This window comes from Rhinolophus sinicus, chromosome X, assembly GCF_036562045.2.
Source record: "Rhinolophus sinicus isolate RSC01 chromosome X, ASM3656204v1, whole genome shotgun sequence".
Taxonomy (NCBI): domain Eukaryota; kingdom Metazoa; phylum Chordata; class Mammalia; order Chiroptera; family Rhinolophidae; genus Rhinolophus; species Rhinolophus sinicus.
This window is the reverse complement of record NC_133768.1, coordinates 1924111-1951892: the sequence shown is the minus strand read 5'-3', so window position 1 is coordinate 1951892 and position 27782 is coordinate 1924111. Positions and strand designations below refer to the sequence as shown.

Genomic DNA, 27782 nt, shown 5'->3' with positions numbered 1-27782 from the left:
GGCTAAGCAGTTTTTAAGAATTTTATTTTTAACAAATTTATATTATTTACTTGTAAATATATATTCACAAATAAATAATATCAAAATAAAAAACTATCAACTGCAAAACATCAGTGCCACATTACCAGGTGGTAAGAGCTTGGAACAATAAAAGAAAAAAGAAAAACTTACTTAATGAATGAGAATGCCTTGCAAAAATATATTTTCTATTTAAATAAAAAAAAATTTTCTATTTAAATAAAAAAAAATAATTTGTAAGATGTCAATGTTTTTAAAACATTAAAACAGTATATTGAAATCTAGAATCGAAAATTTTTACTGTCCTTTTAACTTATATGTCATTACTTTCCTAATTTACTGGCTAAGAAAACACAAAATAATAGTAAATTAACATTTGTAGGTCAATTTCTTACAAACCTTGACATAGGTAGAATCGTTCTTTCCTCATGATAATCACTGTCACATTCATTTATGTATTCTCTTAAAACAGTTAATACTCGAACCATTCGAATGGCTTCGTGTTTTGCACAATTAGCACTGTCTTTGTCACAGTCCAAAACACATAACACATCATATGAGACTTTTAAACGATCAAAGCAAGACTGAATGAAGTCTTCATGGATAACCAGCTATAAATAATAGGCCAAATAAAGACAGGTCAAGTTGTTTTGAAATTTAAAAATTAAATATGATACTAATCCAATTACAGACAGTAAAATTTCAGCTTATATGTAACTGAATCACATTATGTTTAACACAAAAGGAAGCTGATAAGAACATAAGAAAGTAAAAACCATTTATTTTTTAAAAACAAAAACCTCCTGGAATGAGTGTCATAGTAAGTCAAATTTTTGGCTGTCCCAACCTATTATAATAAATAATTATATTTAAAATAATCCTAACTACCTAAGGATAATTATCAAGGCAATATTCACTGAGTTAGCATTTTGTAAGGTACAAATGTGGCTTGAATACTTAAATATTCTTTGACAAGACTTAATTTCTAGTTTTTAAATTAATTCTAAGTTTAAAATGATTCTACTAAACAAAAGATTACTTTGAATATAATTGTAGTGGAAGTTTCTGTGCAGTTCAATCCTTACCTGATTAACCTGTAACCTGGGGCCAAGGTTTGTGTATATCTCTTTAAGCAGATCTATAGCTCTATTGGCAATGTCATCATTACTCTGAATCACCACCTAGATCCAAAAATTATAATGTAGGTAACATTCAAGATATATTTTATTTTGGCACTTAAATTCATATCATATCCTCAATTATTTTTAATATTTAGTACTCAATAATTTAAAGCTAAATTGATTTTCATACTCAAATCAAATCAAATTAAGTGTGTGTGTATATATATATATATACATATATACATTTCACACACATATGTGTATATACATACACCCTTCATATATACTCTTCATATATGTATATATACATATATATACACACACATCCTTAACATATATGCATATATACATATATATATACATATATATATATATATAAAACACAAGTTTTCTGCATAGAGTAATTTGCTTAAAAATGAAAAAGAATAAAACACTTTAATTGGTATTAAATTCTGCAATTTGGTAACTGTTAGTTTCTCAAGGAGCAATCCAAATAAGCTAAAAAATTTATATGAAAACATAATAGAAAGAGCAATCCTGTCAACTCCAGTGATCTCTGCACATCTTTAACAATTATCTAACTAAATCAGTGGTTTCACAATATGTTTAGAGTCCTAAGTCTTTAAAGGTGTTTCAGAACTAACACTGTAAGAGGTTTCGGAAGGCAAAGGAAAGAAAATAAGGAAAGCAGGCTTTCATTTCTTACATGAACTAGAATTACATATTTTTTTTATTTAAAAGGGTACTGCTATTTAAAAATGTTTGAAAACCACTGGTTTTAATGAAAGACCAAAGCAATCTTAGTCTACCTATGGTATGCAAACAAAACAAAAACACTGCACATCCAAAATATAAGATGAAATATATAATAGGTTAGATTTTAAAGATAATAAGACTTATTTATCTTATCAAAATGGAAATGTTACTTTTAAACAGAATATAGCATTTTACTCTCCAGGTACTTAAATATATCACAAATTTTAAAAAGCATTAAAATTCACTACTCTTCTGTCATTCATTTTGGCATTAAATGTACAAATAAATCCCAAGATCTAATTTATTAAGTAGGGAGACAACAATGTGTAGGTAATCAATGGCACTAGTACAACTATATCTAAAAAGATTCTAAGTATAACAGGCATAATGTTGGCAGATATTAAAAGGAAAAAAAAAGAGAGAGAAAGAAAAACAAAGCCCAGGCAAAGAGAAGTGACATAACAAGAAGCTAGAGATGAACCATTATTCCCTCCAGATTCCTAGGACAAGCATCAGAGCAAGATAAATACATATATAATTTATAGGCAAAACTATGACTCCTTAACTATTTTTTTTTATAACTACCTGAAGTGCTTCTCACTTACCTTCCAAAGGTAGTCTAATCCTATTAGTTCCAAATCATCCATCATGTAGGCTTTCCGTTTTGCTACTAATTTCCCTTCTCGACAATTAACAGCTTTGAAGAATCGTTCAAAACATTTAATTCCATTTTCAGTTAACAGGGAAGGATCAAGATGAAGCACATTACTTTCAAAGAAGTCCTTATTAATATCAGGATCTAAGTCTGGTTCGTCGCCCATTAACTTTGAATACCATTTAAAACAGGCTTCACGATCACAAAGGTAAACTGCATTCTCTGCTAAGCATTTCCATATTTGTTTTGCCTGAGGAGCACAGAGCCACAGTTGTCCATCCTTCAGTAAAAATCTTGGAAAAATTTAAGAGATGAGTAATTAGGTCTATATAATTTTATCCTTAAATACAATTTATTTTGATATGCCTGAAAGAATACATTCATTACCATTACATTTTAATTGCGACTAAAAAAGACATTGTTTCAAAAGAATTTCTTACCCATTTATCTGGCAGTAAAACAATACCAGGTATTAATTCATTTATTTAACAAGCATATATTAATGGGGTAACTACAAAGTTCCAGTAATTCTGCTAGGTGATTTGATCTAAATATTATAGCTTTTTCCTGCTCTCAAGAAGTTCAGGCTTTGGAACCATACACTAATTTAGCTCCCTCCTTATACTGTGTTTCCCCGAAAATAAGACCTAGCCACACCATCAGCTCTAATGCGTCTTTTGGAGCAATAATTAGACCTGGTCTTATATTAATTATTGCTCCAAAAGACGCATTAGAGCTGATGGTCCGGCTAGGTCTTATTTTCGGGGAAACACGGTATATGGTTTCATTGGAAAATAAGGTGTTACATTAACTGACTTTCAGAGATAACTGAATGTTATTATAAAATAAAGTTGTTTTAAATTAAGAAAAAAATTCAAGGCAGTTAAAAAATGAAAAGATACTTAACAGTTTCATGTCAACCTGATAAAAATTCCCATCAAATTTTATGACATTTATTTAAAGTTGATATGAAGCAATCAGGTCAATAATTCTTAAAAGTACCTACAGACTGACTTGGAAAATAGACTATATGTCCATGGTAAGTATTTCACCATAAATTATTACAGTTCAGCAATAGAAATACAGTATACAACATAGTCTAAAGACAAAATCTCCAAGAATATATGTAACATAATGATTGCAATAGATTTTATGAAAAACTGAAGGTCTTGGCATTTTTATTAGCGTATGATTCAAACACGCTTTTTTATTCTGATATATGGTATTTGAATTTCTAAAAAAAACTCATTATTTAAGGTATATATCCATATGCATATACATATACATGTCATCAAAAGCTAAACATTATTGAGCAAGTTTAACCTAAGACTATTTTTAGTTCCATTTTTAGTTGCCTTAAAAAGATAGGCAATTTTTCCTTATCCCCATGTGAAGTAATATTACTATATAAGCCTTTAGGTCATCAGCCATTATTGTTAGAATTAACAAAACACCAAAGCACACTGACCACTTTGTTCCTTGATAACATTTCTGAAAATGTAGTTCCCTAGATGACTGTTTTATGTCCTATCGTACAAAATGTGAAAATGTGTAAAGACTAAATTACTAGATTGGTGAAAAAGTAATTGTGGGTTTTGCAATTATTTCTAACCTTTTAAACCGCTATTACTTTTGCTCCAGCTTAATATTATTTCTAACATAAACTCCATTTGAAATTTAAAATGTATTTTCTTCAAAATTAAAAAAAATGTTAAAGGCTGGCCAACAATTAAATAGTATTTAATAATCAACACATAGGAAACGTCACATTAACTTTTGGCAATGAATCTCATATGGGAAAATATTCACCTGCAGCATGAATTGCAACCTAAAAGACAGCTATAAAGGGTATTAACACTGCATTTCTCATGTGTGTTACCTAAAAGAGACTACTACTAATTGTTTAAAACCTACCTAAGGAAGTTTAGCCGTTCTTGGACTTCTTGAACATGACTATATCTACTCCCAAGCCTCACAGTTTGTGGGTCATAGTCCTCATGGTCTGCAAATTAAGAAAATTGATCCATTATGTATATGTATATTCATATCACTGCTGACTTTACCAAAGGGAATTATTAAGTCAATAATCATATATCATTAATATGCAACCTGTAATAATGGTATTGATATATATCCAATTTTCCTTACAAAAATACACTCACATTTTACATAGTCTAAAGAAAATATGATCAGCTAAATGCACTATCAAAAATAATTTTCAGCATAACCCTGTTCCATTTTTCACATATATTGGGAGCAATCTGTGAGTACAGTCTATGATTTTTCCCCTATGTTTTTCATTTTTATACTAAAACTTTTTATTTAAGGGAAAAGCATTTTAGTGTAAAAATAACATTGAGAGCATTCATAAAAAAATTAGCATGACAGAAGCTGCTACACTAATTGATAAATTTCTGATATGTTACCTCAATCACCAGACCATGAATGCATATAAAAAATATTTTAAAAACCTACCCTCTCTTATGGTCATAAACACATGTGCTGGTAACTAGGCCTTGCCTGGGTTGGAAATCCTTTGTATTTAAAATATAAAATTAGTATTTTGGACTTAATTTATAACATCACATAGGAATGTGCTGTTATGCTAGGTGAAAAATTCGTAGTGTTGGTCAATTGAAAAGCAAAGAAAAAAATTAAAAGCACCTAATGTCCTAAAAATACTTTATATTCTGGTTTTTCAGAGCACTTACTTTGAAGCATCTGACTATACTTCAGATTACCACTTTATATGCTTATCTCTTAAAGCCTTTTATCTAAAAACTTTTGTGTGTGTGCTTACTTGCCAAGATTTTTTTTTTTTTTCCTGCTGGGAATAGGGGGAAACAAGAGGAGCCGCAGGAGGAGCACCATACAATTTTGTTTTCTGACAAAATTTCAAACTTACATACAAAATGCAACAATAATAAAAGGAACGATTCTTCATCAAGATAAACCAACTGTTTATGTTTTGCGTATTTGTTTTATCAGTACCTCTATTTATCCCATTTGTTGTCATTTTGTGAAGTATTTGAAAGTAAAATGAATACATGTTACTTTACTTCTTAAAACTAGGTTTACTTCCTAAAAACAAGGATATAACTGCAGTATACTTAGCTGAGTTTAAGATTAATAAAAGACTATTTTCTGATCAATTCATAGCTTATATGCAAATCTCATTAACTGTTCCCTTTACGCTTTATAATTTCCTTTTTCCTAGTCCAGAATCAAATCTAGGATCACGCACAGCACGTAGTTGTTCTCTTTAACCTAGAGTGTCCTTAGTTCTTTTCTGTTTCTTACCTTGACTATTTTAAAGAATAGAGCTTCTTGTCTAATGCCATTCAGTTCAGGTTTGTGTCATGTATCCTCTAGTTAAATTCAGATTATGAATTTCTGGCAAGAACTACCACAAAAGTAATACTATATCCCTCATATAGATTGTTATCAAAATCCATGATGATTGTGCCAATATTATGAACATTAACTTAAATTGTTTCCACCAAAGTTCTCCAGTAAAAAGTTACTACTTTTCTCTTCTTAATTAATAAATAGTGGGAGGATATTTTGATTGCATATCAGTATTTTGGCATTCATCAAACTTTACCTCACTAATTTAATCATCCAGTATTTTTTCATTACATTTTTAGTTGGCATTCTTCTCCATCTATTCATTTATATCTCTATTAACTCAAGGACTCATATATTGAACAGGTTATGATCCATAGTATCATTATTTTGATGCTCAAACTTACAGGCTTAGTGAGCAAGAAGTGACTCCTACATTTGACATGCCAATATGATATTCTGGAAACACTTCTTACTTTCTAACAAAAAAGTGTTCGTTTCAGGCTGTACTTTACTGCTATAGGCCTAGAAACAGTCATTTCTCAAAGAGCTATCAGCTTAGTAAAATTAGTAATACTATTTAAAATTTATTTTCAAGTTATAAAACCCCACAAATATCTAACAATACTTCATGGCTGACATACAGAAATTAGGAAGTACTAGTAAGTAAACCAAATTCAGGAGGTACAATTGGTGAATGACACTTGTAAAGAGACCTTTGTTTTTGTTGGCAAGTGGTCTTGAAAACAGTCAAAGTCCATAATAAAATCAAGGAGAATGGGAGGAAGTAATGCAAAGTGGGAGCCCTTAGAAAACACAGATTTAAATGAATTGCAATGTGTCCTATAACTAGTGTAAGCCTTACAAACTGTATTCAGAAGTCAAAGAAAATAACACATAAAAACTCTCGTTAAGTGCAAATCAGTGCAAAGGGTCTCTTAAATGAACTAAACTTGTGTTTTATACTTTGTTGATGAACATTCAAAGGTTTAAAAACATAAGATTGAAGAAGTATTGTGCCTAAATTCACTAAGGAATCAATAAAACTCATTTTACTATGTATAAAAGTTGAAAGAACTTTAAGTTATTTTGTTATCTAAGATAATAGGAAAGCAAAGGTACAATGACATGACCATGCGACTGGGGAAATAATCTTTTTCAAAACCAAAGAAGCCTAGAATAAATAGAATATAGTCATGGCAAGTGCATAATACTGACAAAATGAAAATGAGGAAACATCAATGAACGACAGGACTCTCACATTATCGTGTTACATATTTTGTCATATGCTTCAGGAGATATATGCAGTATGTTTCTTATGGAGATATTCACCATAGTTTGTGTTGCTATTGGTTCTATAGCATTATTATAACTTAATGTTAAAAGCTTTAGCAGGAAAATTTATTTTATCCCTATACTTAACAATCAATTTATTTATCAGGTTTAGTCAGAAATAGAAATTATATCAAAAAGGAAAAAAGGTTAATTATGGAAACAGATGATATGAAATCAATGGATTCAGAAGAATCATTAATACAACAAAAATTCAAGTGCTTGCTATGTGCCAGGCAATATTCTACCAACTACTAACTCCACTCTAGCCTATTTATGAAACAAATACGAGGTAGGACAATTAAGTTCGTGAACTCATTCCAGAAAAAGTGCTACATACCTCACTGCTGAATATCACTGTGGTCATCTTTGAAGGACTCCCATTGGGAAGGTATGGGCGGACACCAGCGCCTTGTCCATCCTTCAAAGCACTTTTGGAACTCTTTTTCTGGAATGGCCAGCAGAGTTGTCATCATATTACCCTTGATGTTGTGAATGCCATCACAATGCCTTCCTTTCAATATGTCCTTTATCTTTGGGTAAAGAAAGAAGTCATTGGGGGCCAGATCAGGAGAGAAGGGAGGGTGTTCCAATACAGTTACTTGTTTACTGGCTAAAAATTCCCTCACAGACAGTGCGGTGTGAGGTGATGCATTGTCGTGATGCAAAATCCATGACTTCTTGGTGAAAAGGTCAGGTCATTTTCATCTAACTTTTTCACGCAGCCTTTACATCACTTCCAATAGTAAACATGGTTAACTGTTTGTCCAGTTGGTACAAATTCATGATGAATAATCCCTCTGATATCAAAAAATTTTAGCAACATCGGTGCAACAAGTTCATAAACTTAATTGTCAGACACTACTCATTTTACAGCTCTGATAAATTGTAACCAGATGAGGCTTAAGTAATCTGCAAGTTAAGTGTTGGAGCCAGGATTTAAATCTAGGCAGTTTCTCTTTTAAAAAGCCTGCATTCATATTTCTAACTTGCAAAGAAGCAATGTAAAGTTGGTAATAAAGAACAATGACATTCTTGTGATCATGAAAGTAAGATAAGCAGAGAACAAAAGTACAATTTGACAAAATAGACCACAGGATCCTAGTAAGGCGAAATGCACATGTGTCCCACATAACTGCCATGGCAATTTGATCTTCAATTACTGACAACGACATTAAAAACACAGATAAAAACACATAAAAATGAAATAAAAGTTTTCACTGGAGTTAATTATACGAGGTCTAAAAATTAAGTTCGCAAACTTATTGCAACAACGTTGCTAAGCTTTTTTCGATATCAGAGGGTTTATTCATTATGAATTTGTACCAACTAGACAACCAGTTAACCAAGTTTACTAGTTGGACCTGCTGAAAAGGCTGCGTGAAAAAGTTAGACAAAAGCGACCTGAACTTTTTGCCAACAATTCATGGCTATTACATCACGACAATGCACCAGCTCACACGGCACTGTCTGTGAGGGAGTTTTTAGCCAGGAAACAAATAACTGTATTGGAACACCCTCCCTACTCACCTGATCTGGCCCCCAATGACTTCTTTCTTTATCTGTAGATAAATATTGAAAGGAAGACATTTTGATGACATTCAGGACCTCAAGGGTAATACGACGACAGCTCTGATGGCCAGTCCAGAAAAAGAGTTTCAAAATTGCTTTGAAGGGTGGACTAGGTGCTGGCATTGGTGCATAGTTTCCCAAGGGGAGTCCTTCGAAGGTGACTGTAGTGATATTCAGCAATGAGGTATGTAGCACTTTTTCTAGGATGAGTTCGCAAACTTAATTGTCCAACCTCCTATAGCTGGACTCCACCTCTGAAAGATGTTAATGGGCACACAGTAGGGGTTTATACCACCATAAAAGTTTAAGATCACAAAATACCTGCGAGAACCACATAAAAACTTCTAACTATCTCACTGATTTTGGCTGCTCCTGCTAGGGAAAATAAATCACAACCTGCAGTGCCTTTCCTGTCTTGCCCTTCTGCTAGAAAGAAACCTTGGAACTTAATTGGCAGGACTTAATGGGACCAACTGTAGCAGATGATGTTTAGATTGCTTTCCTAATTCAAAGACTAGAGTGGACAGAATGGGTAAAATGTGACAGCAGCAGGAAGTCATTGTAATCATTAGAGATATTAAAGAGTTGCTTAATTTTTCCATTATGTTCATGTAAATTTTATATGGATAGTATATATTAGCAATATCTTGAGGATTTTATAAATCACCTGGTTATGAACATAATAAACCACAAGTATTAGGGTGTAAGTACATGCACAGTCTAGTGTTCTAGTCAAATAATGAGTATAAATGTCCACATTTTTAACATGTATGACTAGATTCTACATATCCTAATGTAGCATGTCACTGAACGGTATTTTCAGTTAAACATTATGCTAAATACTGACATCAACAATGTACAACAAAAAAGTTTAAAAGGTGTTCTTTCCTATATTCAAATATACAAACTGGGCCTACAGGTGATGGGGTTTTTTTATTTCATTTGCCCTATGAATTTGGTGTAATGTAGTTGAGGTATAGATGCACAAAGAATATATTGTGCTCTAGCCGATAGATTGTGAGAAAACTGTCAAAGGACGAATAACATTGGAATTGATCTTTATGACACCAAGAAGAGTGCCCACATATGGCAAATATGAAAAGTTTTCTGTTAAAACCACAGGGAGCTTTATTCCAATACATTTAAACAATTTCATATTCTGAGAACCCCTGAAGACAAATGGTGATCACTAGTAAATTTTTAATGAGTTCTTTGAACAACAGAAACTATTATTTCAGGGTTATTAAAAACAACTATAATGTATGCTAGAATAACCTGGAGTAAAACCAGCAACAAAGTAATTATAATCAAGTTTTCTTGAAAAGCAGTTAAAAGTGGTGATAATAAAAAAGGATTCAAAATGAGTCTATTACATACCTAACAGACTATCAACTGTAGGTTCAAGCAGGTAGAATTCCCAGATAGAGAAGGAAAGCAACGAATTTAAAAAGGATTAGCAGGGACCTGAGCATTTAGTAAAGATCCTTGAAAAAACTGCCTCGAATAAAGGTTGTATAAGATTTAGGAGGTCAAGAGAACCCACAAATGAATACAATTTATAAACTAATTCACTTCCATTTTTCAATCCTTTAAAAATAAATATATTGTCATTTCTGACATAAGGAAATTATGTTCCTAATAACACAAGGAAAAAACAAAGAACAAAGAAAAGGAAACCCAGTATTTTAACCAATAGTTATATGTTATACCCAATAGTTAATGTTAGGTTATAATACATACCTCTAGCATACAGTCGCATGCTATTCATATAAGTTGCAAGGTTTTCTGCGACTAAAGTAACTAAGGCATGATTATGCTGAAGTTGATTGATTAAATCATGACGATAGAATGCATGGGGACTTCGCTGAGTTTGACTAAAACGAGAAGAACTTAACAGTATGATTAGGCAAATGAACACTGCTATTAACTTACTATTCTAAATGCTGTAATTGTTTATAGAGACTAAAATTCTAGCCACTATACAAGCTTAAAATGTATTACATTCATAATTACTTTCATAATTTATGAATTTTTAAATTCATAAAAATTATATTCACAATTCAATATCCTTCTTTTAATAACAAAATATCAGCAATTTGAAGAGAATAACCAATGCCTCAAAACAGTTAATCCAATATTCTTATCTTACATGAAAACCACCTATCAGTATTCTTCAACCTCACCCACCATACTAATTAATAGAATATTAGTATTAAAGCACATGTGCAAATTTACATGATATTTCAAGGATATTAGCCATTATAGGTTCATTCTGGAACACTAAGTTTGTAGCAAGTTATGCCAAGATAGCAACAGAAATATAACTTAAGTTTTCTTCCTGTTTTACCATTCTCAATGAAGTAAATCAGCTTTCACATTGTTATTAATACTTATGATCAACTCTCCAGCCTTGGAAGATTACATGTTGTAGTGCGTGTACAAGCAACTAAAAAGTGGGTATGTTTTATAGTAAGTCAAACATAAAGTATGTGCTTTACAAATAAATAATATTAAAAGAGTATTTCAAGATTTTCTCCAGCATTAATCTCCATGAAATTTCTTAAATTGATGTAATTTTTCCGGCATGAGAAAAAAAGTATCAAAATTCAACTTAGAAAATAAAAATACAGAAGTGGTATTATAGAACTGTTTAAACAGAATTCTGTTTACTTACATAATCATATCATCAAGAGCTATAAAAGATCTTGTAATTGTTTTACATGAAAGAAAAATGTTTCTAAAAGATCAGTGACTATTTCTAAAATTACAACTAATTAGGAAAAACTAGGGTTTACTACCAGGAATCTTAACAGCATAGAGAATAATTCTTGCCACTACACCTGGCTTTCTCTACGTTACTTTTCTCTTAATCTCATTAATTCCAAATATATCACAAGAAAATAAAAGGATGTATTATTCTAATAATCACAATTTAGCATCAAGACCAAACACATAAAAGTAGCTATTTAAGAAAACTATAACTAAAATAAATTAAGAGTAAAAGAAATCAAACAAAGTCTTGTCATCTTTAATAATTTAAATTGCTTTAGTCTTATCTTTGAAAAGTAACTTCTAAATTCAAGAAAAGATAAACTCTCTACCCTCTTTCGAATTATGAAGTTTAAAGTTAATAAAAAATGTTGAAATATGTTAGAGCACAATTAAGAAACCAGAAAGGTCCTTATGAAATATCACTATGTGGGATTAAGAATGAATATTGGGCCAAGGAAACCAGGAAAAAGGTTGGGGGGAAAAAAGGGTAGCGGGGAGTAAGATAAATATAACCCATGCCATAATCATGTCTGTATCATCTGTGGAAAATTCAAGACAATTCTGAACTAAAAGCCCAAGGCAAATATCTTGACTGATACTTAACTGCTACGTAACATTGGTAAGTAACTTCTATTTCATAAAATATAAAAGATTAATAAAATCAAGAAGTCTTATTTGTTCCAAATTCTTCATTAAATTTCCTGTTTTCCAATTTCTAGTGTTCTTTACTGCTATGCCATCTATTTTCAAAATAATATATAAATAAAACTTAAAAAAGCCTTACCTCAAATTTTGAGGTGCTTCACCAAACAAACTACAAATTTCTCTTATTTGTTTCAGAGCAGGAATTACCCACTTATCATTTGTGCGAAGTTCTTCTATAAAGCGATCTATCCACTGGATCTTTTGTGTGTCTCGATCCTTACACACACATATAAAAAAGTTTATGGTTATATGGATGGATCAGTATACAGTATAACTGTAGCTTCAAATTATTTGAGAATTACAGATTAGAAAAGCTTTTAAGCTAACATCACAAAAATTATGACGTAATTATAATCAACCAAAACGCTTGAAGATTATTATTTTGAAATAATCATCAATACTTCGAAATGTAAAATAATACAATAAAAATTTAGTGTTCCATGGATTCAGATATATCTGCACCAAGATATCAATCCCAACTTTAGATACATTCACAGTAAATTTGATTTTTAGAACATATGCTTGAATGTTGGTATTGCATTTTATTCAGTGTTTGTAAGATTCTCCTAGCAAAAACATACAATGCCACCTATTATCATATATGGGCGTGATTGTAGCCTATTTTTCTAAAAAGAGCAAGGAACACCAAAAAATGTGTATTTCATCAAGGAAGTAACATGAATCTGTAAATTAAAAAAAATCACTATCATTAATAAAGTAAAATAAAATCAACACACAGAGACTGTTAAAGAAAATGGACACAGATATTCACCTAAAGGAAAATTAAGGGTTTTATAATTTTCAGTCTTTTTGTCTAAGATCACTAGAAATCAGGAGTTCAGGTTTGATTACCTAACGAATTCTTAATTGGAATGATTTTATTTCTGCACATATGTGGAGATATTGTTCCAACCACATGTCCATATATTTTTAGAAACAAAAAACAGGGTCCATACATTTAAGCGTTTTCATTAAATACTATGGACATCTGTCTACAACAGCAGACATTTTAATGGATGCACAGTATATTGTAGAGTGCATTCATGAATTTAAATGGTTAGCATTTTTCATTGTATAAACTTCTAAAAAAGAATATCCTACTCTGTAAAATTTCCAGATGTGAAATGACTGTGGCCTGAATTCTGTGCACATCTTTAAGAACTTAAAGATATTTATACATAAATATTAAATATGTCAATTGCTCATAAAAACACTTCGGGTTGGAGGCCAAAGTGAGTGATATATTTATTCATTAGTTAGTTTTCCACAATTACAGCAAAGAAAGGCTGAACTTGAAAAAGGGAAACCCTTTTATGAAATTCTGTGAAACACAATAACTATTAATGTGGCAATGTATAACATGACACTGTGCCATGAAATATGAATAACATATTAAAGGAGGAACTAACAGTTGAGCATTTATAGCAAGTGTACTGCTTTGATTCTCTATAATACTTCTCTATTTAACAAAACAGAATTTAAACTCAAGGGCTTTATAATCATTTGACATGCTGAATAAATACTTAATTAACAGTCAGAATCAAGTACAGCGTAACTTTGGCATTTGATCAAATAACTGAACTGAATCTTTACTTTTTTTCTTCGACAAATCTGAAGGTCCAAATGCATTATTGCAAATTAATATATTAGTGACCACTGCAATTTGAAAAATTTCTGTTTTTAATCTATTTATTAAGGACAGGAGATAGGATAAATTTTAATTTATATTTTCTTCAAGACTGAAAATAAAAAAAATCAGTTTTATATGGACAGGTGGGACTACTAGTCCATAGACTATGAAGAATAACATCTTCATTTTTTAAAGTATTCCAGGTAATGAATGTTCTCCTCTGAATTTACTCATCTAGCTATATATATAAATATATATATATAAATAAATAAATATATATATAAATATATATATATATATATATATATATATATATATATATATATATATGCACACACATATGTGCATATGACGGTACTTTATTGATTAAGGTAGTAAAATCAGCAAACATTTCTGAACCTTTAAAATTTCAAAACCTGAGAAGATCATCTTGACTTTACTTGACCAGATGAAGTAAATAAAAACACCCTGCCAGTTTTTGGTTTTTTTTTTAAGAAAAACACATCATGTCTATTAAATTCTTTAACAAACTTATTAGAAAAATGTCAAACCATTAATAAAGGATGGCAAACCACTGTGGATAAAAATACAGAGACAGATCGAAGAATATAAGTAAAATAAGTATAAAAATTCATATTTAAAGACAGTAAACATAAATGACAAGTTAAATGAAGGGAAGTTGCTATAGTTTGCTCATAAGGACATAACTACTTAGGAAATCTATTAATTTTATTAACTTCTTGAGTAAAATATCTAATTACCTGCAAAGTCCCTGTTGGTTTCAGTACTTTATGATTCTATTTGACTGTCATATATTCAATTATAGTACTATTATAATGATTATTTATACAAACCCTTCTTCAAGGAGGTAAAAATCCTTGAATGATATGAAAATTTGCTGAAGAAACATAAGAGGAGGAAGCCAGGTTTATGACAAAAGTAAGACAATTCTTTAAAATTACTTTTAAAAACAAAAATAATGGAATTATCCTATAACTAAGCCATCTTAATTATGAAGGAAAAATGTGAGAAAAAATCAGCAAAGAAGCTCTTCCGTACCTGGGAACAACTGTAATCTAGTATTTTTATGTGGGCACTGAGAGCTAAGTCCATGATGTCTACAGGCACATCATCACTATGGGCTAGATTCCAAAGAAGGTTCAACACTTTGTGTGCCATCACACCATCTTTATCATCTTCTGCAAGACGACGTATCAACTCCAACAGTTTTTCACGTTGTTTTTTACTTGCATTTGTCCAACTTGCCTAGGGAAATAATTTAAATTACATAAATATCAATATATGAATATATTTATAATAGGTCATCAATGTATTAATTATATGACTTTGAATAAACTATATTCATTTTATCTCTCCCACACACATAAGCCTTAACTGAGCATTTAATTACCCAAGTCTTCAGAAAACTAATAGTACTCATGAGACAGACTAACCTAAATCCCTGAGAAAATAATTGCTATTACAACTTAAACTCTATCACTACTAACTTAAAAATTGCATAATAAAAAGATAATAAAGAATGCCTAATATAACACATATGAAAAGTCTTAAAAGTCAACAAAAACACAAACAACCCTATTCATAAATGGGCAAAGGACTTGAATAAACATTTCTTCAAAGGTACATAGGTGTCCCATAAGCACATTGAAAGATGTTCAACATCACCAATCATTACAGAATTACAAATCAAAACTACTACCTCACATCCATCAGCATGACTACTAGTGAAAAACACAATAAAAAAGTAACAAATGTCTAGGAAAAATTGAAACACTGTGCACTGTTGGTGGAAATGAAAAATGGTATAGCTGTCACAAAAATGGTATAGCGGTTCCTCAAAAATTAAAAATTAAATTATTATATGATCCAGCAATTCCACTTTTGGAATTGAAAGCAGGGTCTCAAAGAAACATCTGTACACCCATGGTCATTTTTATGCACAGCAGCTAAAATATGGAAGCAATCCGAATGTCCATCAACAGAAGAATGGATAAGCAAAATATGACCTATCCATGCAAAGAAATATTCACTTAAAAAAGAAGGAAATTTTGACACTACAATGCTACAAATGAATGAACGTTGAGGACATTATGCTAAGTGAAAAAAACCACTAAGACTGTTTAATTCTATACTTAGAATAATCAAAATCATGTAGATAAAATGTAGAAGAGTGGTTGTTGAGATCTGGGAGAGTACAAATGAAGTGTTATTGTTTAATAGGTACAGAATATTAGTTTTACATGATGAAAACAACTATGGAGATGGATGGTACTGATGGTTGCACAACATTATAAATGTATTTAACACCACTGAATTATACACTTACAAGTGGTTCAGATGGTAAATGTTATGCCATATTTTCGCTCAGTAAAAAAATTGAGAGCAGACTATAAAGTAATGTGCTTTATACCTTCTTGAAACAAAAACCATACATATGCAGAGAAAAAAGTTTGATAAATTCTAAATTACTGACCAAGAAAAAATTTTAATCTCCACTTACAAATTTAGAAGTAGATGAAATTCTCATTAAAAAAGATACTAAAATAGTTATGTGTGAGAAGATAGAATAGTTATATTTATCACTGTTCCTCCCACTCAAATACAACAAAAATCCCTGGATGCTACAAAACATAAGACGACTCTGAACACTGGAGGGAAGATAGTAAAACTACTAGAAACTTTAAAACATGAGGAACAACATGGTGGTTGAGTTCCCTGGACTTTCTTTTGTTTCATATATTCCAGACTTGAAACTAAAGAAGCTATCACTGGAAATACTGATGAGTGCAGACAAGGAAGTCCTCCCATCCCCCAAGCCATCTCTATAGTCAAAGGATGAGGAAAAGGACAACCTAGCATGACAGAAAACTTTTAGAAAATAATTGCCCTATTCCAAATAAATAATTCAGAAAAAATTATGACCCATGCCCACACACACAACAAACAGGTTGAGTGGGAAGCGTAGACTTCATAAGGCTCTTAAAGCTTCCCAATACCTTTTGAGGTGATAGAAGACAAGGACAAGAAAGAGCTGGAATTCTATGCCAACAAAGAGTAACAAGGAGACCTTGCTTAAGTAGTGGTAGAGAGGGTCTACCAAGAGAGTCAGGATTTTTACTACTGCCCAACAGTAATAAGGCTACCCCAATATGATGGTGTCAGAATGGAACATTTAGAGAGTCATTACTTCCTTTTCTCCTAGCAGTAATAGGGAATGCCGCACCTTGGAAACAACGAAGTCCAAGAGATGAACTCAGAGTTCTGTCTCTGCCTGGCAATAACAAAAAAGCATTACTCCTTGCCTTGCTTGAGCAGTACCAGCTAAAGCAAAAGGTTTAAATAACCTCAGTCTCATTATACTAAAGGTTTCAGTAGAAAATTACTCAATATAGCAAAAATAAGGAATATATTAAACTGAATGAAAAAAAGTGCCAACAGATTTATCAGTACTAAGATAAATGCCGAATGTTAATATTATCAAAGATATTAAAGCAGCTATACAAAGAGAAATACTATGACTAATTTTAGAAAAATAAAAATGGGAATGTAAAAAAATGTACAAATAACCCTCACACAGCTGGAAAATAAAGACGAATGAAAAACAAAAGAAAACAAATAGAACACAAAAAAATAAAACAGCAAGCTTAAGCCCCAATATATCAATAAGCACATTAAATATAATGTCAAAATATATCAGTTATAATGCAGAAATTAACAGAAATTCATTATATTATAAAATATAAAGATGCAGGCAGGTTGAAAGTAAAAGGATGCACAAACATAAACATTAAAGGAAAGCAAGATTGGCTATATTAGTATCAGATAACATATATTTCAGAGTAAAAAACATCAATAGCATGGGCCATTATTTACTGAAAAAAGGTCAGCCCATCAATAAGACATAGCAATCCTAACTGTGTGCTCTGCCAAATATATGGAACAAAAACTAACAGAATTCAAAGGAAAAATAGGCAAATTCATAATTATAAAAACCCCTCTTTAAACAGATATAACAACTAGCAAAATACAAACGAGTATTTTGTTAACAAATTACATCTGTATTATATCCTTCGTGAATGTAAAATTCCTTAACAAAACATTAGTTAATGGAATTCAACAATATGTAAAAATAAAAACATAACATAACCAAGGGTGGTTTACTCCAAGGATCAAAGGCTGATTCAACAATTGAAAAACTATCTGTAATCCACCACAATGAGAGGGTAAAAAACAAAATGATACAATCACATGACTCAATGTAGAAAAAAAAAATTCTGACATATTCAACATGAATTCATGACAAAAACTCTCAGGAAATAGAAATGAAGGGGAACCTTCTCGCATTAATAAAGGACAACTACAGAAAACACACAGATAACACTGATGCTTTTCTCTGCTCTAGTGACTTCTATTCAATATTTTACAGATAGATAATCCTAGTCAGTATAGTAAAGTCAGCAAAAGAAATAAAAAATTTCCAAATTGGGAAAGAAGTAAAACTTAACTTATATGCAGATGGTATGATAGTTTATGTAAAGGTGCCAAGGAACCTCAGAGATAAAAACTTAAAGCCTCCTAGACTTAAGTAAGATCACAGGATTAAAAGATCAAATGTTTCTACATGGACAGCAGTATTGGAAATACTTAACATTGATAACCATTATCAAAAAATTAAACATTTAAGTATAAAATAATAAAACATATGTAAGCTGAAAACTACACAACACAGAAGAAAACTCTTGAAGAACTCAATCAACAGAGGCATACAGTGTTCATGGAAATGGAAGACTCAAGAGAGCAAAAATGTTCATTTTCCCCAACTGACATACAGGTTTAATGAATTCCTATCAAAATCCCAGCAATGTTTTTCATACATATAGAACAGATTAAACTAAAATTGATACGCAAAGGCAAAGGAACTAGGATAAACAATTTTGAAAAAGAAGGTGAGAATAATCTGTCTATCTGACCTCAAGACACATATGCCGACAGGGATCAAGACTGTGTAGTACTGGCAGAGAAACAGACAAATGACAAAACAGGGAACCTAGAAATAGACCCATAAAAATATGTCTAGCTGTCTTTGACAAAGTGCAACAGTATTCAAATATAGGCAAGATGAAAGTCTTTTACCAAATAATGCTGGAACAATGGACATACACAGGGGACAAAAAAAAAAAAAAAAAAAATTAACTGCAATCTAAGCCTCACATCTGCATAAAACTTAGCTCAAAATGCATCAGATTTAACTGTAAAACTATAAAACTTTCAGAAAAAAAATATAGGAGAAATTTTTGGAGATTTATAGCTAAGCAACAAATTCTTAGTTCTATCACTGTGATCTGTAAGAAGAAATAAAATAATTAACTGAATTTTATCAAAAGAACTTTGCTAGCAAAAATTATTAATAGCATGAAAAAACTAAATACGCGGAGAAAATATATGCATACTGCACATCTAACAACTAACACATGGAATACTTAAAGAACTGTAAATTCAACAGTAAAAAACCAACCCAATTAGTAAATAGGTAAAAGGCATGAAAAAAAACTTTATCAAAGACACAGATGGCAAATAAGTACATAAAATATGTTCAACATATTATCCATTAAAAATATGTAAGTTAAAAAACCATGACGGATATTTCACAGCACACATGTCAGAATTAAAAAATTGAATATTTCAAAATCTGGCAAGAATGTTGAGAAAATGGATTATTCATAATTTTGAGTAAAAATGTAATATAATATATTACAGCTACTCTGGAGAGCTGTTTGGCAGTTTTTCAAAGATCTAAAAATGTCCTAAAAAAAATACTAACTAAATCCTGCAACTTATGAAAAGATTGTATACATCATTAGTAGTGTGATTTACTCCAGAAGTGAAAGACTACATGAACATGCAAATATCAATTGGTGCAACACAGGACAAAAAAAGACAAAAAGCCCATCATCTTAATAGACCAAGATGGCAACTGACAAAATTCGACACCCTTTCACAATTAAAATACTCAATATACTAGGACCAGAAGAAAAATTTCCTAAATCTGATAAAGGGGATCTATAAAAACCCCACAGTGAACATTTTATTTAATGGTGAAAGACTAAAAGCACTCCACCTAAGATCAAGAATGCTTCACCATTTTCACCACTGCTTTCAACATGTGCTATATGTTATAGTCAGGGCAATCAGGCAATGAAAAAAAATGTATCCAGATTGGAAAGGAGGAAGTAAAACTACCTCTATTAGTAAATGACATGGTCTTGTACTTATAAACCCTAAGGAACCCACAAAAAAATATTAACAAGTAATACATTCAACAGAGTTGCAGGATGCAAAATGAATTTTTATAAATCAATTGTATTTCTATAATTATATTTTTAAAAATAAATTAGATAAGAACAATCCAAAAATTAAGAAAGCACTTCCATTTATAGTAACATCAAAACCAATAAATTACTTTGGTATAAATTTAAGAAAAATGCAATAAATACTGAAAAAAGTTGCTGAAAGAAATTAAAAACCTGAATAAATGAAAAGTCATCTCTAAATAAATGGAAAGTTATTCTATATTCATGGATTGAATGGCAATACAATGCAAACTAATTTACAACTGCCCCATTATCTCTATTGGAATCCTAGCTAATTCTTTACAGAAATTGTTAAGCTAACTCTAAAAGTCACATGCAAAAACAGAACACCTAAATGACCAAACAATCTTAAAATGAAAAAGTCTGAGAACTCATACTTACTAATTTGAAAACTTTCTACAAATCTACAGTAATCAATTCAATGTGGTACTGGCATAACGAAAGACATACAATTAATGGACTAGAACAAAAAGATAAAAAATAAACCCTCACAGTTACGATTAACTGATTTTTAGACAAGAATGCCAGGACTGTTCCATAAGAAAAAAAAGCCTTTCACATAAATATTCTGGGACAACTAAATATTCACATATAGAACAATGAACTTCGAATTTTCCATGTGCAAAAAAATTGACTCAAAATGGAATACAGACCTAAAAATAAGAGCTAAAACTATTAGAAAAAAATGTTTCAAATATCTTTCAGACTATAGCTTAAGCAATGATTTCTTAAATATGAAACCAAAAGCATGTGGCCAAAAAACAGATAAAGCAGACGTCATCAAAATTATGACTCTTATTCAGAATAGGTGAATCTTTACAGACCGAAAGCAGAATGCTGATTTTCAAGGGCAGGGGAGAAGGGCAGAAAGAGAACTGCCTGAGATGATGAAAATATTTTGGAACTTGATAAGGTAGTGGTTGCACAACACTGTGAATTTACTAAATGGCACTGAATTCTACATTAGAAAATGGTTGATTTTATGCTATGTCAAAGTAACTTGAATAAAAAAAAATTTAATGTGTTACAAAAAACAAGAAAGTGGAAAGGACAACCTATTAAAACAGAGAAAATATTTGCAAATTTTAATCTGATAAGATAAATGTACACAAAATATATAAAGAATTGTTATACATCAATAATAAGACAATGAGTTAATGATTTGAATAGTATTTTTCTTCAAAGATTGTGGAGAGCAGGATATGAGCTGACAAGGACGTTACAGCCTTCAAGGTCATTCAAGGGCGGCCTTGCCTCAACATCTTCCCCCAAGGTAACACAATTACAGCCACAGACATACAAACTTGCATATTCATAGAACAGTATGTTCTTCTAATACTTGCTTGTACTACTAATACTAGCTTGTATAGGCAATTGTTCCAAGACTGTATAAAAACCATGTGAGAAATAAAAACTGTGCCACTGCTCTGCCATCCGTGGACAGTGGACCTCCTGATCCCAACTTTCCTGTCTCTGTGTTTATCTTAATCTCCCACCCTTCCCCCTCAGGCCTAGCACTGCTTTCTGCGCTGGATGTGGCAAAAGATGATATACAAAAGGCCAATAAACACATACTAAGATGCTCAACATCATTAGCCATTAAGAAAATACAAACGAAATCCACCATCAGATATCACTGCAACTCCACTAGGATGGCTAAAATAAAAAAAGACAGACAACAACAAGTGCTGACAAGAATGAGAAGAAAACTGGAACTCTCATACACTGCTGGGAATGTAAAATGTACAACCACTTTGGAAAACAGCTGGACAGTTCCTCAAAGTGTAACACTCAGAGTTACCATAATTTAGCAATTTGACTTATAGTACATACCCAAGAGAAATGGTAACACATGTCCACACAAAAATCCGTACACTGATGTTTATAGCAGCATTATTCGTAATAGTCAGAAAAGTGGAAAATACTCAAATATTCATCTACTAATGAATAAATAAATGTGTATACCTATACAACGGAATATTATTTCCCTGTATAGGTGTACAATGAAGGAACAAGTCTAAATAACAATTTGTATATGAATTTTCAGAGCAGCAGTATTCATAATGGACAAAAAAATGGAAACGACCCAAATGTTCTTTAATTGATCCATGTAAAAGGAAAACTGATATATTCAGCAATAAAAAGAAATGAAGTCTGATACATAATATAGGATAGATAAATCCTGATAATATTATGCCAAGTGAAAGAAGCCAGTCAAAATTAGTCACATATTTGTATTAAACGTCTGGAATAGGAAAATCCATAGAAATAGAAACAGTATTGGAAGCAGGGGCTAGAAAAGGCACAAAACGAGGACTTAAAAGGGATAAAGCTTTAACTTGGGGTAATAAAAATATTCTGACATTAGGTAGTACTGAAGGTAGCATAATTATGTAAATATACTAAAACACACTGAACTGTACACTTAAAAGTATGAATCTTACAGTTTCTGAATTATAGCTCTATAAGACTGCTTTAAAGGAAACTAAATATGCAATTACATTCAATCCAGCAGTTCCAATCTCAGAGAATAAAGACTATGTTCACAAAAAATCTGCACATCAATGTTCGTTAACAGCTTTATTCTGTAATAGCCCCCAAATAGAAACAACCTCATATGTCCATGGGTCAATGATGAAATAAATCATGTTAAGTTTACACCATAAGTAAGTACTACTTATCAGTAAAGTAAACAAACTATAGATATACACAACATGGATAAGTATGCAGAGAATTATGCTGAGTGGGCAAAAAAAGAGTCTCTAAAGGCTACACACTGCATGATTCCAGTTATTCAACAATCTTAAAATGACAAAATTGTAGAACCAAAAACAGACGAGTGGTTGCCAGAGTTTAAGGAGAAAGGAGGGCAAAAAAGAACTAAATATGGCTACAAAAAGGCAAATGAGGAGTCTTTGTGATCATGGAAATGTATCTTATGTTACAAATATGTGAATGTCAACATTTTGGTTATGATACTGTACTACATTTTTGCAAGATATTATAGAAAGAAACCATGTATGTATTACATGATTCTCGATCATTTAAGATGGCATGTGAACCTACAATCTTCTCAAAATAAAGTTACTTTATAAAGTAAAAATAGTATTTTATAAACAGTTAACACAACAAGGGGGAAATTACATATTCTCTTGTTAATCACTGGTTACTAGCACAAAGAACTGATATCCACTTAAATATCTACTAATTGAAGAAAAGGAATAAACTTTAATGGAGTTATTAACAGCAATTTAAAATAATAAATACGGGAAGACAACTTGAGTGCTTGCTTCTAAATAATTATAGAATCCACAAAATTACTTTTGAAATGAGAAAAAGAATACAAAAGCTACTGAGGATTTGGAAAATTATTAATCAATTATATAACAAGAATGAAAAAGAATACATGGACAACTATGGACTCAAAGAGGATTAAATGATATATAAGCTAATTATACAGTTAGAAAACGATTTGGATCCTAATTCAGACAAACTGCTAATAAAACTGAGAAATTATTTTTGACACACTATGAAGAAGAACTGAGTATTGAGATAGACTAACCCTTAGGAATTAATTAATAAATAATTAATTATTATTGGATTAATTAATCACTTTCCGTTATAACAAATAAACAGGAAATATAAACAGGTCAAGGATATGATTAGGCATTCACCAAAAAAGGAGACAAGAACAGTTCAAAAAACATATAAAAATGTTAAATTTCATTAATAACTAAGACTATTAAGATCAACACCACAATGAGAAAAAATTTCAAACTCCTGAGACTGAAAAATTAACAACTCTGACAAAAGCAAACAATGGAAAGGACTACAAAGTAATACAAACATACTGAAAGACAGACTTACAAAGAATTCAAATACTGGTAGACTACAGTTTAAGCAATAATATAAGCAAATATAACTGAAGACAAATATTTAGAGAAAGAATTATTTAGTTATTAGGTGGGTGCAAAAGTAATCATGGTTTTTGCAATTATTTTTAACCATTTAAACCGCAATTACTTTTGCACCGACCTAATACAACCTACATAGTGACTTCACGGGTCATTTAAAGCACTTACTTTTACTAAGACCTTTCAAAACACAATGAAATATAACATACGAATCTCCAGATTTATGAACACCTCAAAAAATAATGCTTGCCATTGAATAGATGTTCAATAAACACCTGATAAGTCAAAGGGGCAATGCACAGATACGGGAATTTTTATTATGGTTATAGACTACCTTCAGAATCTTTGAATTAGTAAGAGGAGGAATTGACACCATTCTATCTTCTATAATTATGGTTATAACTGTTGATATATCACCATTTCAGAAGTTATCACTGAAATTAACTTTAAGAGTATGTACAATAACTTACCAATGTTAATTTCCTTGCCTACTGCCTTGATATACTTCAATGGATTAAAAAAAATATGTACAAAAGATTTCATCACATTAGAAAGATACATCCATATGCTAAGTTGCTCTAATGTACTAATTTTCACTGTCATGTAGTATTTTGTTATCAGATAATACACTTCATCCTTTTAGTGTTCATAGACACTTGAGTTCTTTCTGTCTGGAGCTAATACAAATAATTTGGCTACTGACATTGTTGAACAAACATCCTGGTATACGTATGATGAATTTCTTTGGGGCATGTTGGTATAACAGGATACAAAATCCTACCTTCTAAGAGATAATGTAAAACTATTTTCTTATGTAGTTGTACCAACTTAACTTGCCACAAGCAACGCTCTAGTTATTATCAACAAGAAATCTTGTTATTCTAATGAGTGTGGATTACAAGAATGTTCGTTCATGAACAATGACATATGATTTTATGATCTAGATTCACAAATTCTACTACCAACAATAACAATTACAGAGATTTTTTTAAAAAAGTGCCTAATTATACCAATGCAGATATGATACTAGAGAGCCTTGGACTTTCCTCTGAATCGCCTTTCTATATATCTATGTACATTAACCCAGAGAACATTATGTTTTAGTGTGTGTTTTTGTCTCCATATTTGTTATCATGTCCCACTTTCCATTATAACAAATAACATCACATGGCAATTTTAACCTAAAGAAAAAACAAGAAATATCAGAGAAAATCAAATAAGCTGAAGGAAAAATAATATGATTCTGTATTTGTGATGAAAATTATTACTGTAATGAAAAAATATTGTTAGGGACTTCTGATTATGATTGCAGAGAAGGTAAACCATATATATGAGATAAGGGATTAATAACTAAAATATACAAAGAACTCATACAACTTAATAATGAAAAAAAATAATTAAAAATGGGAAGAGGAGACAGTTTCTGGTTAAAATGGTTGAGTACGTAAACATTATGCTTGCTTACTCTCACTATGACTTCTAAGTTACAACTACAATACAGAACAACCAGCACTGAGAATCATCTGAAGTCTAGCTGAACCAAAGTCCTATGACTACTGACATGCAGAAGAAGCTACTTCCAGACCGGTAGGAGGGACAGAGATGTGAAACAGGATGGACCCTGTTTTAACAGATTTTTAACCCTGTGGTGGTTAAAAACTGGGAGGGACACCTTAGCTGCGGAAGTCCCCCCAGAGGAGCAAGGGATCTCTGTCACACACCAGGCTTCCCAGCCCAGGGTTCCAGTGCCAGGAAGAGGATTCCCCATAATAGCTGGCTGTGAAAAACCAGCAGAGATTCCTTCTGAGTGCGATGAGGGCAGATGAAGTCCCAAACATTTTTCTTAAAAAGCCCGCACACGGATTACTTGCTGATGGACTCACTTGCTGTGAGCTCCAGCACTGGGACAGCAGCTTGAAAGATACCAGGGACATACGGGGAGGAACTGAATTGTCTGGCTTCAGAGAGAGGGCTGGAGGGGCAGCTCCCTTGGCAATAAAGTGCTGGCAGATGACATTGTTCCTTTAACCTGGCCTGCACTCACAGGCAGGCACCAAGTGTCAGTTAAACTCCATGGTGATTGCCTGAGAACCCACCCAACCCATCTATGCATAGGCCTGAACCTCTTTCAGAGGCTGTTACTCACAAAAAACTGGACTTGGCCTGTGATGTGGACTTCGCCAGAATCTCTGAAAGGTCAAAGTACCCCAACGGTTAAAAGTACCTGGCCTTGACATGCCATGTACGTCTTGCTAAGCAGCCCCTACCCCAGCATTAGGGGCAGCCGGCCTCAGTTATCCACATAGCCTATCCAAGCCTAGCACAGGCAGCTAGCTACCAACCACAGACAAATCTATAGCTCTTACTAGGTGGCCCCAGGCCATGGACATGCAGCTGCTCACCTGGACCTACACTGCAGTCCCTCCCAAAAGGCCCCCAAACCAACAAAATTGGAGGCCAGCTTCAAACCAGACCAGAGCACCACCCAATTAGCTCCACAAATGATGGTACCAAAGGGTGGACTCAGCAGGCATTAGAGCCCCAGCACAGCAAATCCCACTCTCTGTGGTATGTCCCTCCAAAATAGCTCCTCCACTACAGTCATGACCAGTCCTCACATCCAGTCAGCCTGAGGGTCAATTCCATTCACTGACATGCCAACAACAATCCAGGCTCAACTACAACAGGAGGTCACACACAACCCACACAAGGAACACACCTGGAGCACCCAGCTTAGTTGTCCAGGAAGACTGCGTCACTGGGTCCCACAGGACACTTACTATACAAGGCCAGCTGCCAAGACTGGAAGATATAATAGATCTAATACACAGAAACAAAGAAACAGAGTCAGCCAAACTGAGGAAACAAACGTCCCAAATAAAGGAAACAGACAAAAAAAACTCCAGAAAAAATCTAAATAAAATGGAGAAAAGCAATCTACCAAATAAAGTTTAAAACACTGGTTAAAAGGATGTTCCATGATCTTAGTGAGAACTTCAACAAAGAGATAGAAAACATAAATGAAGATAAAACACAAAAACAGAACATATCAGAAACAAAGAACACAATAGCTGAAATAAAATATTACTAGAATCAATACTAGAGAAGTTGAAGCAGAGGATCAAATCAACAATTTATAATATAAAATAGCATAAAACACCCAATCAAAACAGCAAAAAGAAATTGAAAAATATGAGGATAGTTCAAGGGATCTGTGGGACAACATCTGCATTACCAGAAGAAGAGACAAAGCAAAGGACTGAAAACCTATTTTAAGAAATAAGGACTGAAAACTTTCCTAAGTAGAAGAAGGAAATAGGTAAAAGTCCAAAAGCTCAGAAAATTCCAAACAAGATGAACCCAAAGAGGCCTATACCAAGACACATAATTAAAATGCCAAAGGTTAAAGATGAGAGAATCTTAAAAGCAGCAAGAGAAAATCAGTTAGTTACCTACAAGAGAGCTCCCATAAGACTATTAGGTGATTTCTAAACATAAACTTTGCAGGCCAGAAGGGATTGGCAAGAAATATTCCAAGTGATGAAAAGCCAGGACCTACAACCAAGGTAC

General features: G+C 32.1%; 1 protein-coding gene across 6 annotated transcripts in view; it reads right to left on the bottom strand.

The window, feature by feature from the left end:
- LOC141567002 (ubiquitin carboxyl-terminal hydrolase 9X-like) overlaps positions 1 to 27782 on the bottom strand; it is a 176955-nt gene that overhangs the window by 73168 nt on the left and 76005 nt on the right. For 4 of the 6 annotated variants that reach the window (XM_074323490.1, XM_074323489.1, XM_074323488.1 and 1 more), the window contains 7 exons: positions 14966 to 15172; positions 12356 to 12492; positions 10540 to 10688; positions 4465 to 4552; positions 2501 to 2843; positions 1104 to 1199; positions 418 to 629 (listed from right to left, as the gene is read on the bottom strand). In XM_074323490.1, coding sequence (XP_074179591.1) covers positions 418 to 629; positions 1104 to 1199; positions 2501 to 2843; positions 4465 to 4552; positions 10540 to 10688; positions 12356 to 12492; positions 14966 to 15172 — 1232 coding nt within the window. The remainder of the gene's footprint in view (positions 1 to 417; positions 630 to 1103; positions 1200 to 2500; positions 2844 to 4464; positions 4553 to 10539; positions 10689 to 12355; positions 12493 to 14965; positions 15173 to 27782) is intronic. The other 2 variants (XM_074323492.1, XM_074323494.1) reach the window with 1 other exon arrangement.